Source organism: Colossoma macropomum, unplaced genomic scaffold (genome assembly GCF_904425465.1).
Source record: "Colossoma macropomum unplaced genomic scaffold, Colossoma_macropomum, whole genome shotgun sequence".
Lineage (NCBI taxonomy): Eukaryota > Metazoa > Chordata > Actinopteri > Characiformes > Serrasalmidae > Colossoma > Colossoma macropomum.
Window position 1 is genome coordinate 58483 of NW_023494809.1, and position 18113 is coordinate 76595.

The 18113-nt window shown below is 40.5% G+C and overlaps 1 protein-coding gene across 1 annotated transcript; it reads right to left on the bottom strand.

The window, feature by feature from the left end:
* Nucleotides 1-586: 586 nt before the first annotated feature.
* On the bottom strand, nucleotides 587-17265 carry azi2 (5-azacytidine induced 2). Its single transcript, XM_036558799.1, has 8 exons — nucleotides 16874-17265; nucleotides 13119-13338; nucleotides 11578-11694; nucleotides 10419-10518; nucleotides 8748-8890; nucleotides 7146-7207; nucleotides 5641-5771; nucleotides 587-1265 (listed from the first exon to the last, which is right to left on the bottom strand). Exons 2-8 carry the CDS (start codon nucleotides 13329-13331, stop codon nucleotides 910-912), a joined length of 1122 nt encoding a protein of 373 aa, XP_036414692.1. The 5' UTR covers nucleotides 13332-13338; nucleotides 16874-17265; the 3' UTR covers nucleotides 587-909.
* Between the last annotated feature and the right edge of the window lie 848 nt (nucleotides 17266-18113).

Here is an 18113-nt window from a genome sequence, read left to right on the forward strand (position 1 = left end):
AGCAGCGTCACCACATTCTGCACTTTCCCACCAAACTGACCCCCCCAGGCTCCGCCCACAGACGTCTTACTTCATAGCTACTGTTGTGAAATTAGAGAAGCTTCACAGAACACAGATAAAAATCAAACTGTAGAACAGACTCAGTTTATACCACAATACCTACATTCATCAGTCTGTTCTACAGTTTCTCATTAGGCTGAATGAATAACTGACTCTAAATGTAGGTATTGTGATATAAACTGAGTCTGTTCTACAGTTTCTCATTAGGCTGAATGAATAACCGACTCTAAATGTAGGTATTGTGATATAAACTGAGTCTGTTCTACAGTTTCTCATTAGGCTGAATGAATAACCGACTCTAAATGTAGGTATTGTGATATAAACTGAGTCTGTTCTACAGTTTCTCATTAGGCTGAATGAATGACCGACTCTAAATGTAGGTATTGTGATATAAACTGAGTCTGTTCTACAGTTTCTCATTAGGCTGAATGAATAACTGACTCTAAATGTAGGTATTGTGATATAAACTGAGTCTGTTCTACAGTTTCTCATTAGGCTGAATGAATAACCGACTCTAAATGTAGGTATTGTGATATAAACTGAGGCTGTTCTACAGTTTCTCATTAGGCTGAATGAATAACCGACTCTAAATGTAGGTATTGTGGTATAAACACACTGTTCTACAGTTTGATGGGATTTTTATCTGTGTTCTGTGAAGCTTCTCTAACCTCACAACAGTAGCTATGAAGAAAGACCTTTGAGGGTGGAGCCTGGAGAGGATAGCTGGTCTTCTTTTGGTTGGACTGTGCAGGGAAACAATTGTTAAAGCAATCTTGCAGCCCCGTCAGAGAGGCCGGCGCTCTTTAAGGCAGGTAAGGTGTCTTTGCGGTCAGACGTGAGGGTTCTCGGTCAGTACGGCTTTGCCCATTCAGAGCTGGAGCCGCTAGACTTTGGCCCCTCCCAGAAGAGGGCGTCGCAGGGCCGGGGGTGGCTGGGGATGGACCAGGACCCGTCGTCCAGAGAGGGGGTGCCGTGGTTCTGCAAGGTGGGGGGGCCGCCGGGGCTGCCCAGCGGGGCCGGACGTTGCAGTGGCCACTGAGGCTTCCATAAACTCTCCTGCAGACCCTCAGCCACTGGTGACGATCCGGGGCGTCCCCCGCTGGAGGGGAGTGGTGGTGCGCTGGGGGGGCGAGGAACAGTCACTCTGATCGGTGAAGAGTTGGTCTGCACATCGTCCAGACACTGCACGGGGAGAACGGAGGCAGCTGCAAACGCACAAACAAATCAATCAAATTTATGAATTCAATGTCATGATTTACATATCAGAAATTATTACCAAAAATCTCCTGGACACGGGAAAAAACTTCAGCTGCTCATTTCATGGATCTGGATCTTTTGAGAGGCTGAAAGGATCTGTTTGCTTCCCTGCAAAAGCAGTCTGTGATGTCACATATGACACATATACAAATGACCAACTACTCAGTCTAGAGTATCCTTCGCCCACTCAGCCTACAGCAGTTTAGCCCCACCCACTCAGCCTACAGCAGTTTAGCCCCACCCACTCAGCCTACAGCAGTTTAGCCCCACCCACTCAGCCTACAGCAGTTTAGCTCCACCATTCAGCTACAGCAGTTTAGCCCCACCCATTCAGCTACAGCAGTTTGGCCCCACCCATTCAGTCTACAGCAGTTTAGCTCCACCCATTCAGCTACAGCAGTTTAGCCCCACCATTCAGCTACAGCAGTTTAGCTCCACCATTCAGTCTACAGCAGTTTAGCTCCACCATTCAGTCTACAGCAGTTTAGCTCCACCATTCAGCTACAGCAGTTTAGCTCCACCATTCAGTCTACAGCAGTTTAGCTCCACCACTATTACAATCAATTACGTGACTTTTCTGAGTGTACAGTAAAAACGGTCAGTACTTAAATAACCCTGACCAGCTGCATGTTTCATTAGAGCATCATTAGTCCAGTTTAACTGGATTTCAGTGCAGTGTATAAATATCACTGTACAGACTGAGTATTTTAAAATGCGGAGCTGCTGATTCTTTCATATCTGTTTCAGCTTAACTAATCACAAAAAAAATAAATAAATCAAAATAGGCTGTTTTTGCAGTTTAGTTTCCATGTATGGTCTGTATGAAGTGAGGAGTAAACGCTTCTTTTTATACTTTAACATTGTTTAAAACCACAGCAAACTTAAAAATAATATCTCACAATGATTCAATTACGATTCTAAAAGAAATGATTCAGTTAATCATTAAATATCAAGCTCGATTACTGTCATATGAATCAGGAATCATGTTAAAATGTACTTGGAGGAGCTATTTAGACAGCAGAGGAGTATAAAAATAACACTGGATTAGTGACAACAACTTTATAATTTTAATCAGGCCAAAAAATGAGCACACAGTTTATTGAAGTTATTGAATATTGTATATAATTAGAACTACTGAATAATCTTCAGACAGTTATACTGCTGCAGCTTCCCTCCCGCGGTAGTGCAGTATCTCTCAGAAGAGACAGAAAAGGAAACATATGAAGGAAAAGCGAAAGAACTCTGAAAGTGTCTGAAATAAACACGCAGCTGCCCTTTATTCCAATTCACACCTGCCGTTCCTGCTCCGAGCGCACGGGCCGGCCGCCGCGCTCATAAACACGCTACGGCCGGGTGATTACTCTCACTCCACTGGATCTGATTGGAGAGGAGGAATATAAACCCACTGACGTGCTCCTCATCCGCTAACTTCATACTGTCTGATGTATATGCGGCACGTCTGAGTTTGAATTTAGATACAGAAGCAGCGCTGATCAAATCCAGCCGTCGCTCTTATAGCGTTATAAACACGCTCGGTCGGACAGACGCCGCATTCGCCTCATCTAAACATTCATGAGCTGCACAGAACAGAGGAGAGGTAGAGAGAGAAAGAGGAAGACAGCAGATGAAAAAGGAAGCACAGTTTCCCTGCAGGATCACGGCTCTTATAATTAGCCCACACCACGCGAGTATTTATACCTTCCCCACTGAGATTAAACAGCAGTCAGAGCAATTTTAGTGTAACTGAAGCTGAAAAACTGAAACACGGCCGAGACAAAACCTTCTGTTAAAGTCAACAAAGGGGAACTCATTTTCAAACATTCCTGCACAGTTAAGTAGTTAGAACTGAGTCAGAACTGTTCTGAGTCAGAACTGTTCACAGTGGTGGTGATAGGAACCAGACGTCCACCTCTAAAAGCTCCTCACAGAAAGTTCCTACATGAAATGGTTATGAATTCACTGCCTGATGACTGAGACACTGTTTTATGATAGTTTAGAGAACTTAAACTCCATTCAAGGTGGAGGGATACATGCAGGGCGCTGTGAGGCAAAATAGTCCCCAAAGAAAACTTATTATTTCAGATTTTCCACTATTTTCCATCATCAACATTCCATATAAACTCAGAAGACTCGTGTAGGTTCACTGGTGGTTCTGGATAGTAAATAAAATGTCTATATTTGTGTTGTAGTCATGGCGACCCCTGGTTCCTATCACCACCACTGTAAAGACATCTGAACCATTTCACACCAAACCACTCTGAATCACTCACACCTCAAACACACTGAATTATGGGGGAAATTCTGAAAAATGGGTGGAATTTCCCTCAGACGCTGCACTAATAGCTAGTGCTGTAGTATTTGAGACAGAGTTTAACTAAGTTAGCCTACAGCAAAGACAGAGGCCTGTTCCTTCTTTTTTTAATATTTAAATACTAAAACAGACATTTTTAATATATGCTACAATAACATCCCTTAAATATCAGGATGATCGCGAACCAAATACTGCAGTGTTGAAGATCTGTTAGAGAGAGTTTAAAGCTCTGCTGCTGGTCTTTAAAGCTCTAAATGGCCTTAAAGCTCCTGAATGTCTGTTTATGATCTCAGATCTGCAGATTCTGACCTTCTGAACTCCTTCAGTAAAACACAGAAAACGTGGAGAGACTCTTTCAGTTGTTCTGCTTCTAAACTGTGGAGCTCAGTTCAGCTTTTATTAGACAGTCGAGCTCAGAGCTCACTTTTAATAAACATCTAAAAATCTCTATAATTTAGCTTTTAATTACAGCTCAACTCCGATTTTGTGATTATTTATTTCATTTGATTTGTCATTGCTTCTCGTTATTAAACTGATACTCAGCATTTGTTGAATGTTCCCACATTATTTCGCTGTTAGTGAATAATATTTGTAAAAGAAAAGAAGATCAGTCAAATTGAACTGTAATAAGAAATTAATCATCTGTCTGTAAACCTTACTCTCTGAGCCAACAGCAGTCTGTAAATAAAGTTATTATTATTAATAGTATTACTAATAGTGTTATTTACATTTCAGCATCTAAAACAACTACATATCAATACAATCTGAACTCTGATTAGCTAACGGGAAAAAACAAGCCACCGCTGCTATTATTATTATTGTTGTTGTTGTTGTTGTTGTTGTTGTTGTTATGTATAATAACTGTAACACAAAATACAAACAAATTTCCAAATTTCCAATTCCAATTAAAAGGTCAATTATAGTTATAAATCAATGATAATAATATTCTATAAAGTGTACATTCATTTAATTTCCAAATATCCAGTATTGTTGTCATTGTCTGTTCTCCACTACTGTATACAGTCGTGTGCAAAAGTTTGTGCGCCCTGGTTAAATTCCATGTTGTTGATTTTCTGAGTGTGAATAAGTAAACACATCCTCTATAGAGACACACTTCCTGATGTTTTAATGCAGCTACTGTTTATTTACTGAATAAAACATTAGAATAATATATATATATATATATATATATATACATATATATATATATATATATATATATACATATACATATACATATATATATATATACATACGTATATATATATATATATATTCACACACACACACACACACACAAAGCGTGGCCTGTGTGAGAGATTATTTTCTTCCAATTTGTTAAACCAATTTGAAATAAACAGAACTTATTTACGTTGTTCACTCAGAAAACCAACCAATCATAAGACTGTAAACAGCTCCTCCAGTTACAGCGCGTTTTTAACATTAATCCTGAATCAAATCAAAATAACAAACTGAACTGTGAGGACATCAGAGACTTCACTGTGCACTGAATCATTTCCTCAAGATTCAGAACCGAATCAGAAGAGCTCTCAGATTAAAATGTTCCTGTTCCACATTCAAACTCAATATCTCTCTGTACTGCAGACAGAGGCTTATCAGTCGGATCAGACGTTCTACACTCTTCAAAAAGATATTCTTCAAGATATTCCTTTTTGACAAGGGTTCTATATAGCACCAAAAGTGTTTTTCCTTTGTATACAAGCTGGTCACTGCAACAATAAAACCCTTTTTAAAAAGGTTCTATACAGAACCACATACAGCACATTCTCCATCAATCTGAAAAACCCTTTCATGACGCAAAGAACCCTTTAAATCATGCTAAGGGCTCTTTGAGTGTTCATGGTTCTATATAGAATCATTTTCTCTAATAAAGAACATCTTTTTAAGAGTGTAGCTGGTTTTGATCACTCTATAAGGTGAGAGTTGATGTGATGAACCCTGTGTGCAGTGTGTGCAGCGTGCACAGCGTGCACAGTGAGTGCTGTACTGACCTCTCCGGAGCACTGGGGGCAGCGGCCTGTCTCTGAGCTTCTTCATCAGATCAGACTGAGTTTTCACTATCACACGCAAATGGGACATTTCACTGCAAACGTCTTCATACGACCTCATCACAGCCACCGCCCTGCGGGAACAACACAGGAAACAACACTGCAGCTCACAAAACACGGCAGCTCACAAAACACTGCAGCTCACAACCATCATCAACACTAACTGCACATTTAAACATTTACATTAATAGGAAAACAGCCCTGTCCTGGACAAACTGCTGAAAAAATCTAATATTTTTCATCTTATTTAGGTTCAAGCCTGCAACGTAACCTCATATATTCGCTTCTAAGCCATTTAATCTGTACTGTTATGCAGAACTCGAGCTCCCTGTGTTGGAGAGTTCATGCACACACATCAGTATAGTGTGTTTCAGATTTAAAGGGGAATTCTATAGATTTTCCAAATTAAGTGGTTAAGATGTAATCAGACTGGTTCAGAGTGGTTCAGAGTGGTTTGGTGGGAAACGCTCTGTTCTCCTCATTCAGCTAGAACACATCACATTCACAGGAGAAATGAAGTGAGAGCAATAAAACAGGACACTTTTGCAGGTACAGGTGCAGATGCAGCTCCTTATACACTGAATATTCACTGACATGCTCTGAACACATTTTAGTGTAAACAGAACGTCCACTGTGAGCTGTAGTGAGAGGCCGAGTGTGTGTGGAAACAGACACGCACATCTGTTTGATTAGCTATCAGAACAAACACAGCAATTATTCAGCGAACAGATATGATAGTGCGGCTTTAATAACCACAGACACAAGGTAAAGGAGGACTCTACCCGTTTTTCAAAATCCCTGCATAATTAAGTGGTTAAGATGTAAACAGAGCCTTTCAGAGTGGTTTGGTGTGAAACGCTCTGTTCTAGAGAAACTTACCGAGTCAGAACTGTTCACAGTGGTGGTGATAGGAACCAGACGTCCACCTCTAAAAGCTCCCTCACAGAAAGTTACTACATGAAATGGTTATGAATTCACTGCCTGATGACTGAGATAATCACAATAAGACAGAAATGACATCTTTATTTCTAGAGCACTTTTTATACTGGTGGCAGCTCAAAGTGCTTTAGAGAAGCTTTTGATCCTAAAATGTATTAAATCCAGGGAACATAAATGGTGTTGTGAGGTGAAGAAAACCATTTTTCAGATTTTCCACCATTAATATTTCACTCTGAATGACTTTGTTTACCTCAGCCACTGAATTATTATCTTGTTTTACAAAATATAAAGGAACACTCTAAACAAATATATTAATGATCCATCATTACACAAACACACACATCAATAACAAACAGATGTGAGAAACTACAGTCTCAACTGATTCCAGTCAAAAGACATGAGAGAAGCTGTAACAGTCAAACAGCGCCATCTAGTGACTGGACTGAAAACACACAAAACACCAAACAGCATACACACTCCAACACTCACTCTCCAGTCAGACCCAGTACCTGGATTCCGGCGCCACCTCCTGGCCCTCATCATTTTTAACAGATGAACTCTCTGAAACATCCTGCAACGGAAATAAATAAAATTCATCAATAACTGTGATTAAGTGACTGCACCTTTAAACCGTGAGCTAATGGTGCTAAAACAGTCACATGCCCTCATTCTGAATGAGCCTGTGGCACTGGAAACCCAAATGTTCTAAAGAAAAGAGTTTGGTTAAAAGAAAGACGTCTCATAACAATCAGGGTGTAATTAGTGACGGTGTGCGACTGACGGCACCATGCAGCAGTGTAAACGTTGCCATGGTGACAGCACTACTGGAAGACCAGCAGCTTTTGAGGCTCAATTATTCTAAAAAGTGCTTTGAACATGTTTCAAACTGTTTTTGCTGAAGTTTAGGTTTGTTGATGACCGAGTGAGCCTGGACTTATCCCATTTCTTATTTTTACCCCTACCCCTTGTTTTCGAGTGTTGCCCCTTGGAACTGAGTTACAGGGTTGTGGTTGAAATCTTCCCTCTGAAATGGGACCCTCAAATAAAAAGAGCATCACTTCATTAACAGCTACCAGCGCTGCTCTGTAGGCGACCCTGCCAGTCTGCAGTGACAGCAGAGGAGGGTAAAGTTCAGCTCCTCACTGCTGGGCTTTAGTTACATTTAGGGCATCATATGACTTCAAAGAGGGGGGCAATTATTTATTATCACCCACCCCTAATTCTTCAGTGATATGAAGCTGAAGTTGGATATTCACCAGATTCTCTTTCTGAAAAACCTTGTTTGGAGGCTCATGTAGCCCCAAGACTTTGCCCTACCCCTCTATCTCAACAAGAATCAGGACCCTACCCTCAGACGAGAACACACAAAACTGAGGGCTGAGGGCTCAGTGGTAGGGGCGAGGGGTGAAATGGGACTGAGCCTCAAAGTACGAGTGTTCAACACTAAAAGAAATCGACATCCGTTTTATTCCACCTCTGCAGGAGTTGGGAATAATTAGCGTGTTCTGCAGACGCTGCTACTGGCGGTGGCAGAATAAAAAAAAAAAAAGGATTGAATATTGTTTGCTGATCCGCTTTGATTCATAAATGTAAACGCAGCAGATAAAGAGAGATAGAGAGAGGTTTAAAAATGTTCATATAAACCTGAATTATCACTGTTCTTGGTACAATCTTAGCAAAAAGAGATCCATATAGCACCAAAAAAGAGGGGAACCCTTTTTGGTGCTCTACAGAACCCTTTTCGAAAATGTTCTACATAGAACCATATACAACACATTCTCCATCAATCTAAAGAACCATTTCTCCATGTAAAGAACCCCTTAATCATACAAAGGGTTCTTTGAATGCTCATGGTTCTATATAGAACCACTCCCTTTACTCAAGAACCCTTGAAGAACCCTCTTTGTTAAGAGTGTACACAGAAGTACACAAATGCTATGAGTGGACTTCAGGATAAACAATAAAATATAAAAATGTATGTATGATGAGGATGAAAACTGATGTGTTAACCAGGGCTGAAAGATTAGCCAATCAGACGCTGATGTTGATGTCGATGACGATGGTGGTTCCTACAGAAGCTGCGGTCACTGACGAAGAGCGCGGACTCTCACCGGTGGGGCGGAGCAGAGTTTCTGCAGGCGGCTGTTCTCCAGTCTCAGTCGGTCCAGCTCCTCCTGCAGTGTGTGGATCTGCACCTCACTGCTGCTGCGCTCCACCTGCCAGTAATCCTGCGTTTCAGTCAGGCTCTTCATCACTGAGAGGAACACAGCAGACATGAAGACACTCATCAGAGTCTGAGTTCCTCTAAAACAGGCGTGTCGAACTCGACCCCTAAAAGGGCCATATTAAAAAATCTCATCAAATTTGTGGCCAGAGAAAAAATGTTTTATTTCATTTTTATTAATGTTGTGCTAAAACCCAAACTGGCGACTGTTTATTCGAAATACACAAAAACTACAATAGTAAAATGTAAATGTGCCCAGGTGGTCCTTCTGTTAAACCCACCTATCTGCTTAAACTAAACCCCTGCCATCCTTTCTCTGCTTCAGTTCATTAAGTCTTGTGCTCCGTTTCTGACCTGCTGAGCCGCCGTTCAGTGTTTACGTTGGTTGAACTGCAGCTGAAATGCATTTTGGTGATACGACTGGTGTGGAACTGTGTAGAATTGTGTAGAATTCAGGTGTAACCGCTGTCCCATAGACTGTTGTTGGGGGAGGAGAGTCAGCAGTTTCAGTGCATGCTGGGGACTGCAGCGCAGCGCATTGTGAAACAGGCTAATATGAACAGAAAATGAAAGTACTTTAGTGGGCCGGATAGGGTCTGTGTGGTGGGCCTGATCTGACCTTGAGTTGTCTTGTGTTTGACGCGTGGGCTCTAAAACCTGCACACACACTGTTTTACCCACTGCGGATGAGTGTCACACCTGTGTGCAGGTCTCAGGACACACAGAGTAACATATTAAACTGCTTTATATGACACTAACATGAGTGTTTCACTAAACATCCAGCAAAGTCTGAATAAAAAAAGAAAACAGACAGGAACATAAAACACGGCTTAAAAATCACTTATCCGACTGAGAACGGTGTGGGCGTGGCCTACTATTGTAATGAGCAGTAACTGACAGCCCTCAGTCCAGCACTCCCAGCCTGCTGCAGCACTGAAGCAGAGCTAAACACATCACCCTGCATTTATAAGGAGAACCTTAAAGAAGATCTTTTACACTGAGATTGCATCAGATAAATGACTTGAAAAACATGATGAAGCTAAAGTCGGCCTCTTATTCACATTTTAGAAATTCACACAAAAAGCATCAGATTTACAGAAATTTAGATGTGTCTTAACATTGAGCAGCGTTTTTGTCAGAATATCAGGCTGATTTTGAATGTTAAAAATGGAGTGAAGGGAGAATAATAAGCTACTCTTAATCTGTTAGTTCAGCATCTAAAAGGGTTTCATTTAGAAATATATACCATAATATATACTGAAACGGTACGACATTTTAATTATACTGTGATATATATATTTTTGGCCATTACTGGCTCACTACTGTCCTGACTGGTCAGCATTAGAGATGCCTCTGATCTGACATCAGGTATGGTACATCAGTATCGGCTGACGTTCAAGGTTTCAGTATCAGTATTGATATCAGAACGGTGGAATCGTTCCATCTCCAGCCAGTGCTGCAGTGTTTAGTGTTTATCATTTCCTTTCACTGCTGTTTATAACAGGACTGAGCTGAACTGAACAGGACTGAGCTGAGCTGAACTCGGTGTGCCGTGTACCTTGGCTGGTCTCCATCTCTGATCTGAGCTGCAGGATCTCCAGCTCTTTGGCCTGCAGCTGCTCCGTCAGCATCCGCTCGGACTCGGCTCGCTCCTTCTTCTGCAACACAGCACACAAACACCGCTTACTGACCAACAGCACCGGTCCGGTCCGAAGGAGGATGAAAACGAGACTGAGAGCGCTGTTTGTGTGTTATGGTGATACTGGGTTCTGCAGTACTGACACCACAGGAGGCTGCAGTATTCAAATGAGCCTGTATCCAATCAAAGTGTGCTGGGATCATCCTGACCAATCACAGCTCCAGAGGAGTTTCTGCGAGTGTTTTGGTGAATCTTACACACATAACCCAACAAAAGGATTACTTTGGTTAAGTTTTTTATTTTTTTTAATTAAATAGTTTGATTTAGTCAAATGTATGTAATCGCTGTTGTTTCAAAAGCTCCAGTCCAGACAGTCCATATATGCAAATTAAGTTGCAAAAACTGATGATTTTCAATCAATGACTTTAAATTTACTCTGAAACACACTGAGGGTGACCCGGTGTCACCAAGCATACATGCGTGACTATACTGAAAAGAACAGGGCTTGAAAAATAAAAATGAAATTGAATCAACAAATAATGAATAATAAAAACAAAATTAACAAATATAAAACACAGATAAAAATACATAATTAAAAAAATAAGTAAATAAAAATGAAAGCTTAAACATAATTACATTTTTAAAACTCATTTTATTATTAAAATTGTAAATCTGAAAATGATTAATAAAATAAAACAGAACATTTACTAAGAAAACAATACTTGTACTGCTTTCTGAATGAGACAGCAAAACAGGACAGCCAATCAGAACAGAGCTCATTTACATACATTAGTCTTAAAGGCACAGTAACAGAATCAGCCTGTTTAACCGTGAGGGATAAAGAAAGGCCGAAAATGTTTATGTAGAAATGAATTCTGACTGTTTTTGGAACATAAACAACACAAACATTATATCTGGACTGCAGGGGGAAGAATTAAAATGCAGGAAAAATGTAGGATACGGGCCCTTTAATATACCACAAGCCCTCCTGTCACGGCAATAATAATATAATAATAATAATAATAATGTTTTGTGTAAACAGTGCGGCTGTAGTTGTGAGCGTGACGGCGCTGAGTACCAGTTTATTGAGCTCTGCCTGCAGGTCCTTCTTCTCCATGTAGATTCCTCGATACGCACTGAAGGCTTTGTTCATGTACTGCGGCCCCTCAGAGGGCGGGGCTTCAGGTCTAAACAGCTGAACACAAACAAACAAACAAACAAACAAACAATGCAGTTAGCACACTTCACTACTGATTACACAACGTTCACCAGCTCTAATCATCAAAGCTGCAGTCGGTCAAATCTGAGGGTAAAATGAACACATTCCACCCACAGTTCTGTTATTGATCAGTGAGTACATTAGAGCGTAAACATTTAACAACAGGAAAAAAAGCCTGATTTGAGGTTAACTAACCCAAACTATTATAAATATCATCTATAATACCAATAACAATAATACTAATAGAAAATAACAATATGCTAATAATGTATGCAGTACAAAAGTGAATGTGCTTATTTTACACACACCCTTATGTCAATATTCCATGTTCGATTTTAAGACATAATTATACTGTACTTTGGTTTATACTATTGACTCCGCCCAAAAATACAGAACAGCACATACACTGTGTGAACACACGCGTACGCTGCAGTAATACAGCGTTTAATCTGTTATTTTAGGAAAATAATCAGAGTCTTAAAAACACTGACTTTTTGTCTATTTCACATTTTATTGTGATTTTAACACTATGAAGTTTGATCAGCTGTGCCTTCACTGACTCAAACTCCACCTAAGAGCTCAACTATTGGCTCATGAGCTGCTAAACGCTGTTGTTTTATCGGCTCTCTAAAAAAACATTCGTGAATTAGGGTGTGCTTCATGTAAATGATATGTGAATGGGGGGCTGGTAGACTGGCGCTTGATTTCACGCGCTGAAACTGATTGCGCTGAAGTCTCGTACATCAAGGTTTATCTCTTATGTATTTACCTAAAAGAAGGCAGAATAACATTAAATCAGCGTCTGTTCAGACGCTCCTTAATGACTAAAGCCTCAGTGATCTACGTGTCTGAAATATTCAGCTGAACATGATGAACATTTTTTACAAATATTGGGCTGCAGTTCTATCAGGAGAGAGAAATTGCAGGTTTGATCATTTTTGGGAGTTTATTTTACGAGAAACTGAGGACAGAAAGTCGAATATCCAGTGAATTTCCATTTAAAGCTGCCTTTATCATTTGGTCTGTAACAAAAACAGGTGCTACTTTATGCTGCAGAAGGATTCTGTGTCATTAAAGCACGTTTGATAGAATATTTCAGGCTTCTTTTCTTGCCTTTGTTCTTTCTTTTTTCAGAACTGTTGTATAAAGCTGTACTGGTCGTGTGTTGTGGCTTAAAAAAGTATAACGAAGCAATGTGAGTTCAACACTAAAGTCTAGAGTAGCTAAGGAATGTGAGAAACTCAACCCAAAAAATCTCTCAGATATTGTATTAGTAACAATCACTGACACAAAAACAGACGGTAAAGCAGTCTGTCGTGTTTAAAGTGTCTGATATCTGTGAAACCGTTGGAGCTGAATTTCACTACATGTCTGAAGCGTCGGGGCGTTTCTGAACTGACCTTGTCCTCCAGCTGTTTGACGCGTTTGCGCAGCTGCGTGTTTTCTCTCTCCGTGTCCCGCAGGCGCTTCTTTATGTCCTCGTACGCCGTCACCAGAGCGAAGTGAGAGGCCACGGACTCGTCCCCCGAACACACGGCCACCGGACTCTCCGCCATGTACGCCGTCTCATGCTTCAGGATGCAGATATCGTCGTCCACCAGCGGCGACTCCATTCTGGAACTGACACACACACACACACACACACACACACACACACACACACCCCCCCTCAAATCACTGGACTTCATATTTGGTACATTTATTGACTGAATCTTCCAATGATGTAAACGTTTTGAAATTTCTTGCTAGTCCTGCTTTTAACCGTTTTTAACAGCTCATAAACCAGAAAGCTTTATTACATCAAGACTCAAGCCTAACTGGAAAACGTGCACTGTAAAGTGAGTAATAAATAACGATCAGAAAGCAGTGATGTGCTGCAGTGTGGAGGAACAAAGTGGCTCAAAAGCACAAAACAGTAATTTCAGCAAGGTATAAAACAGCAGAACAGTATCTGCTTCTTTTTGGTAGTTAAACACACATTAAATCAAAGAATAATCACTGAAAAGATCAAAGCATCTAAAATTAAGGACTGCACTTTTTCCATAACAAGGCAAATTTATTTATACAGCACCTTTCATTCACTGCTGTCATTCAAAATGCTTTACAGATGAGAAAATATAGAGTCGTTTAAAAAGTAAAGGAGATTAGAAATTAAAAACGATTTAAAAATGATAACAGAACAGATTTAAAAGAGGAAAGTAGCACAGAAGTAAACTCTAATTGAAAATTAAGTTAGGATAACTAAAAATCAGATTAAAGCTGAAATGATGATGACAGAGCGGCGTTAGAGGAGAGAAGAGCAGCAGAGCTAACAGCGTTTAAACGGAGCTGAAAGCTGCTCTGGCTGGTTTAAAGTGTCCAGTGTCGGCTCTTCTAATGCTCTCTGTCCACTGGGTCCATTTAAGAGCAGCAGAGTGTCTAAACGCTGCTTCTCCATGTTTAGTCTTCACCTTCATTAACATGCATTTAAAGACAGAAAACAAGGCCACGCCCCTTTAACCATCCCTATATCTCAGATACTGATTACATGTTGCAGCGTGTGTCCTCGGCTCAATGAGAGCATTTCCCGAAAGTATTAAGCAGGTCTGGAACTGTCTGTCAATCAGTAAAGGAAAACGGATGGACGCAGAGGTCAGAGGTCGGCTTTATTATGTTTTATTGAGAGGAGCTAAAGACAGAGCTGCATCTACATCAGTTATAAGAAAGCTGGCTCTGCTCCAGTAACCTTCCTGATAAAAACAGTTAATCTTTCAGCCCCACGTCGAAATCTCGATTTAAAGCGTGTCATTTTTAAACCGCAAGAGCTGCAATTTTAAATTACAGCCATTTTTGATTAGCAGTGTTGTCTTAACTGGGGAACGTTAGCCTAATATCAGCGCTTGTAAACCGCCTGTAGATGAGTTAGACCAATCAGAAGCAACCAAATAACTATATGCTGTGACATCACAAGCACCGCTAACGTTCAGAGTTCTGAAGCCAGAAAAAGTGGACGTTCTGGTCTTCTTGGCCAAAATAACAGGCCTGGACTTATATAACTGAAGTTTGAGGGGAGGGGCATGGCTGAAACCCCTCCTTCTTCCAATCTAACGCCCTATAAATTCACATCCTCACCTTCCGTTCCCGTGACGAAGTGATTATAATCCCCACCGCCCCCCCATCTCCTCTCTGTTCCTCAGTCCTGCATCAGTCCTACTACAGCTATGAGGGGGTCCGGCCTTCTAGCTACAGGCAGAATCTGCCCAGAACTCCAGCCCAAGTTCTCAGAGTCCCCCCCCTCAGTCAGTCTTCCCTCATACTACCACCACCATGTTGAAGGCAGAGTCTGAACTTACAAATCGCAATTTAAATCACAGCCGCAATATCAGTCAGAAAAATCGCAATTAGATTTTTTTCCCAAACTGTTCAGTCTTACTTCATGAGCTCTTCAGAGAGGGTTCCTCAGTGAAATTCTGTGCTACTTTTGGAACCCATGAGGCGGTGAAAGGTGAGGCCGGTTTTATAAGAGTGAAAATCACCCCCAGCCTGTCCTGCAGCATTCCAGACTCATTATTTTACAGTAAGGAACGCTGAATACGCACAAATCACGATAAGTGTTTATAAGCCTGACTGTCAAAACACTACACACACCTACAGTTCAATGGCTTCTGCAGGGCTTCACGACATACGCTTTCATCCCAAAGTTCGATTTATTTTTTCTTATTCTCTAAAAAATTTTTAATTTGGATTTTTGGACTTTTCATTTTTACTGTTAGAAACCTACAATTATTTTTATTCTTGCTGTATAAAAATGTGTTTATATGTCTCTGAGATTCCATCGATAACAAAATGAACCAAAAAAATCAACACTACAGTTTATAAACGCTTCAGAAAAAAGAAGCCCAGTCATTTGAATGCGGGTGTGGCCCACATAAGCCCCTCACACTTTGCTCTGACGGGCTGCTCTCCGGTGTGTAGCTGTGATCATTAACAGTGGATTCACTGAAAGATGGTGACTGAGACGCTCTGTAGAGAGAGAGGGACGGATCAGACAGCTTTACATTCACATTCACTGATTATATATACTGTTTATTTATGCTGTTCTGAAATCAGTGTGACCTTAATCTACCTCATAAAGCACCAAGTCCGGACTGATATCACATTACCAGAAATGTTCTACAACACTGATTTTCGGTACTAAAACTCAGACAAACCTGTTTTGTGACCAAACCTGAAATAGGAAGCCTGGGTGTGATCTTAGACTCTGGACAGTGGTTCTACACAGAACTATGAACACTCAAAGAACCCTTGGCATGATTAAACGGTCCTTTGCATCACTAAACAGTCCTTCAGATTGACGGAGGATGTGTTGTACATGGTTCTACACAGAACCTTTTCGAAAAGGGTTCTATCCAGCTTGATATCGCTATTGTTGCAATACCAAGCTCGTAACAACAGAAAAAGCCTTTTTTGATGCTATAAATAACCATACACAGCACATTCTCTACATATATAGAACCAGTGAGTATGTTTACATGCACTCAATAATCCGGTCATAAGCTTTATCACCTGTCTGTAAACCACTCTGAGCAATGAAAAGCACTCCATAAATAAATATCATAATAATTATCATTACATAAGCCTTATTTATTCTGATTACAGCCTGTAAGCTGATCTTCAGTGCTGTCAAAAGCGAAAGAGAAAGTGCTACTGGGGGGCTATTTCACGTAAATGAAAGCAGGACGGAAATAAATCTTAAACAGAGGCTAAATGTCCAAATAAAATGTAAAAAAACCTTCACTCGTTATTGTAGAACTGCTGTGTTCAGTAACACAGAGCAGCAGCCACAATGTTTAACGTACAACACGCAGTGCTTAAAGAGCCTTTAGGGTAAATCTAAAGCCAAAACAGGTCGAAAATGGAGAATAAATGAAGCAGAAATGGTGAGTAAATGCGCCGAATAGACGAAAACAGAGAATAAATAACGATTAGGAAGAAATGTGCTGCTCACAAAGCTCAGCGTTAGCTTCTTTTTTCGCAATTGTCCGTTCCACCTTAAATGGTGCAGCAGTTACATTAGAGCGCCTCAGGCGCTCTAATGTAACTGCTGCACCATTTAAGGTGGAACGGACAGTTGCGAAAAAAGAAGCTAACGCTCAGCTTCGGGAGTTGGACTTACCGAGAGCTTCACTTCCAAACCAACACAATATCGACCATCCTAGGACTGCAGCTCTGAACGGGAGGCTGTAAAATCTTTCCTTTTGTCTTTATAGCCGCAGAAAGAAAGAAAATAAGAGCCGAAGCAGCTACGGCGGACATAAACAGACAGCAGGAAACACGTCACCGCCCAGGCGATGATGACGCCGACACCGCATCCGGCGGATGGCAAGGGTTTGAACGAATACATAAACACAGAAAAACATGACGAATAAAAGACGAAACCTGCTTAATTTTACCCTCTGCATACGGCTCCCATGCGCAGTGTGTACCAGACTGCGAGGGGGCTAACATTAAAAACTGTGAACATCATCAACACCACCCTGTTTTGCCCAAACGTGACCATTTTACCTTCCCACATCACTGAAATATGAGTCACTGATGGTGATAAAACACTGAAGTCCACAGATGAAAAGTTCCAGGGGAAACTCCAGTTCAGAATCAACTGGTTGCTGGTGTTTATTACTAGAATGATCTGGTTTTTAACTGGTTTCTGCTGGCATTTGTGCAGCGGTAAGCGCCAGCAGAAGTGCTCAAATTTCCAGGTAAAAACCAGTTAAGTTCTGTACAGGTGGGAGTTCACTGGTCACTTGTGGAACCAGTGTGATTTTCCAACTGGCATTTACAGTACAATACTTTGGTATACTGCACTTTACTGTGGTAAACATTGTAGGATACACCTACAGTATTACCTTTCAATACTATGATACACTACATTTTGCTATAGTTACTATAGTAAACAAGCTATATGACTACCTTTCAATACTATGATACACTACATTTTGCTATAGTTACTATAGTAAACAATCTACATGACTACCTTTCAATACTATGATACACTACATTTTGCTATAGTTACTATAGTAAACAATCTACATGACTACATTTTGCTATAGTTACTGTAGTAAACAATCTATATGACTACCTTTCAATACTATGATACACTACATTTTGCTATAGTTACTATAGTAAACAATCTACATGACTACCTTTCAATACTATGATACACTACCTTTTGCTATAGTTACTATAGTAAACAATCTACATGACTACCTTTCAATACTATGATATATTACATTTTGCTATAGTTACTATAGTAAACAATCTATATGACTACCTTTCAATACTATGATACACTACATTTTGCTATAGTTACTATAGTAAACAATCTACATGACTACCTTTCAATACTATGATACACT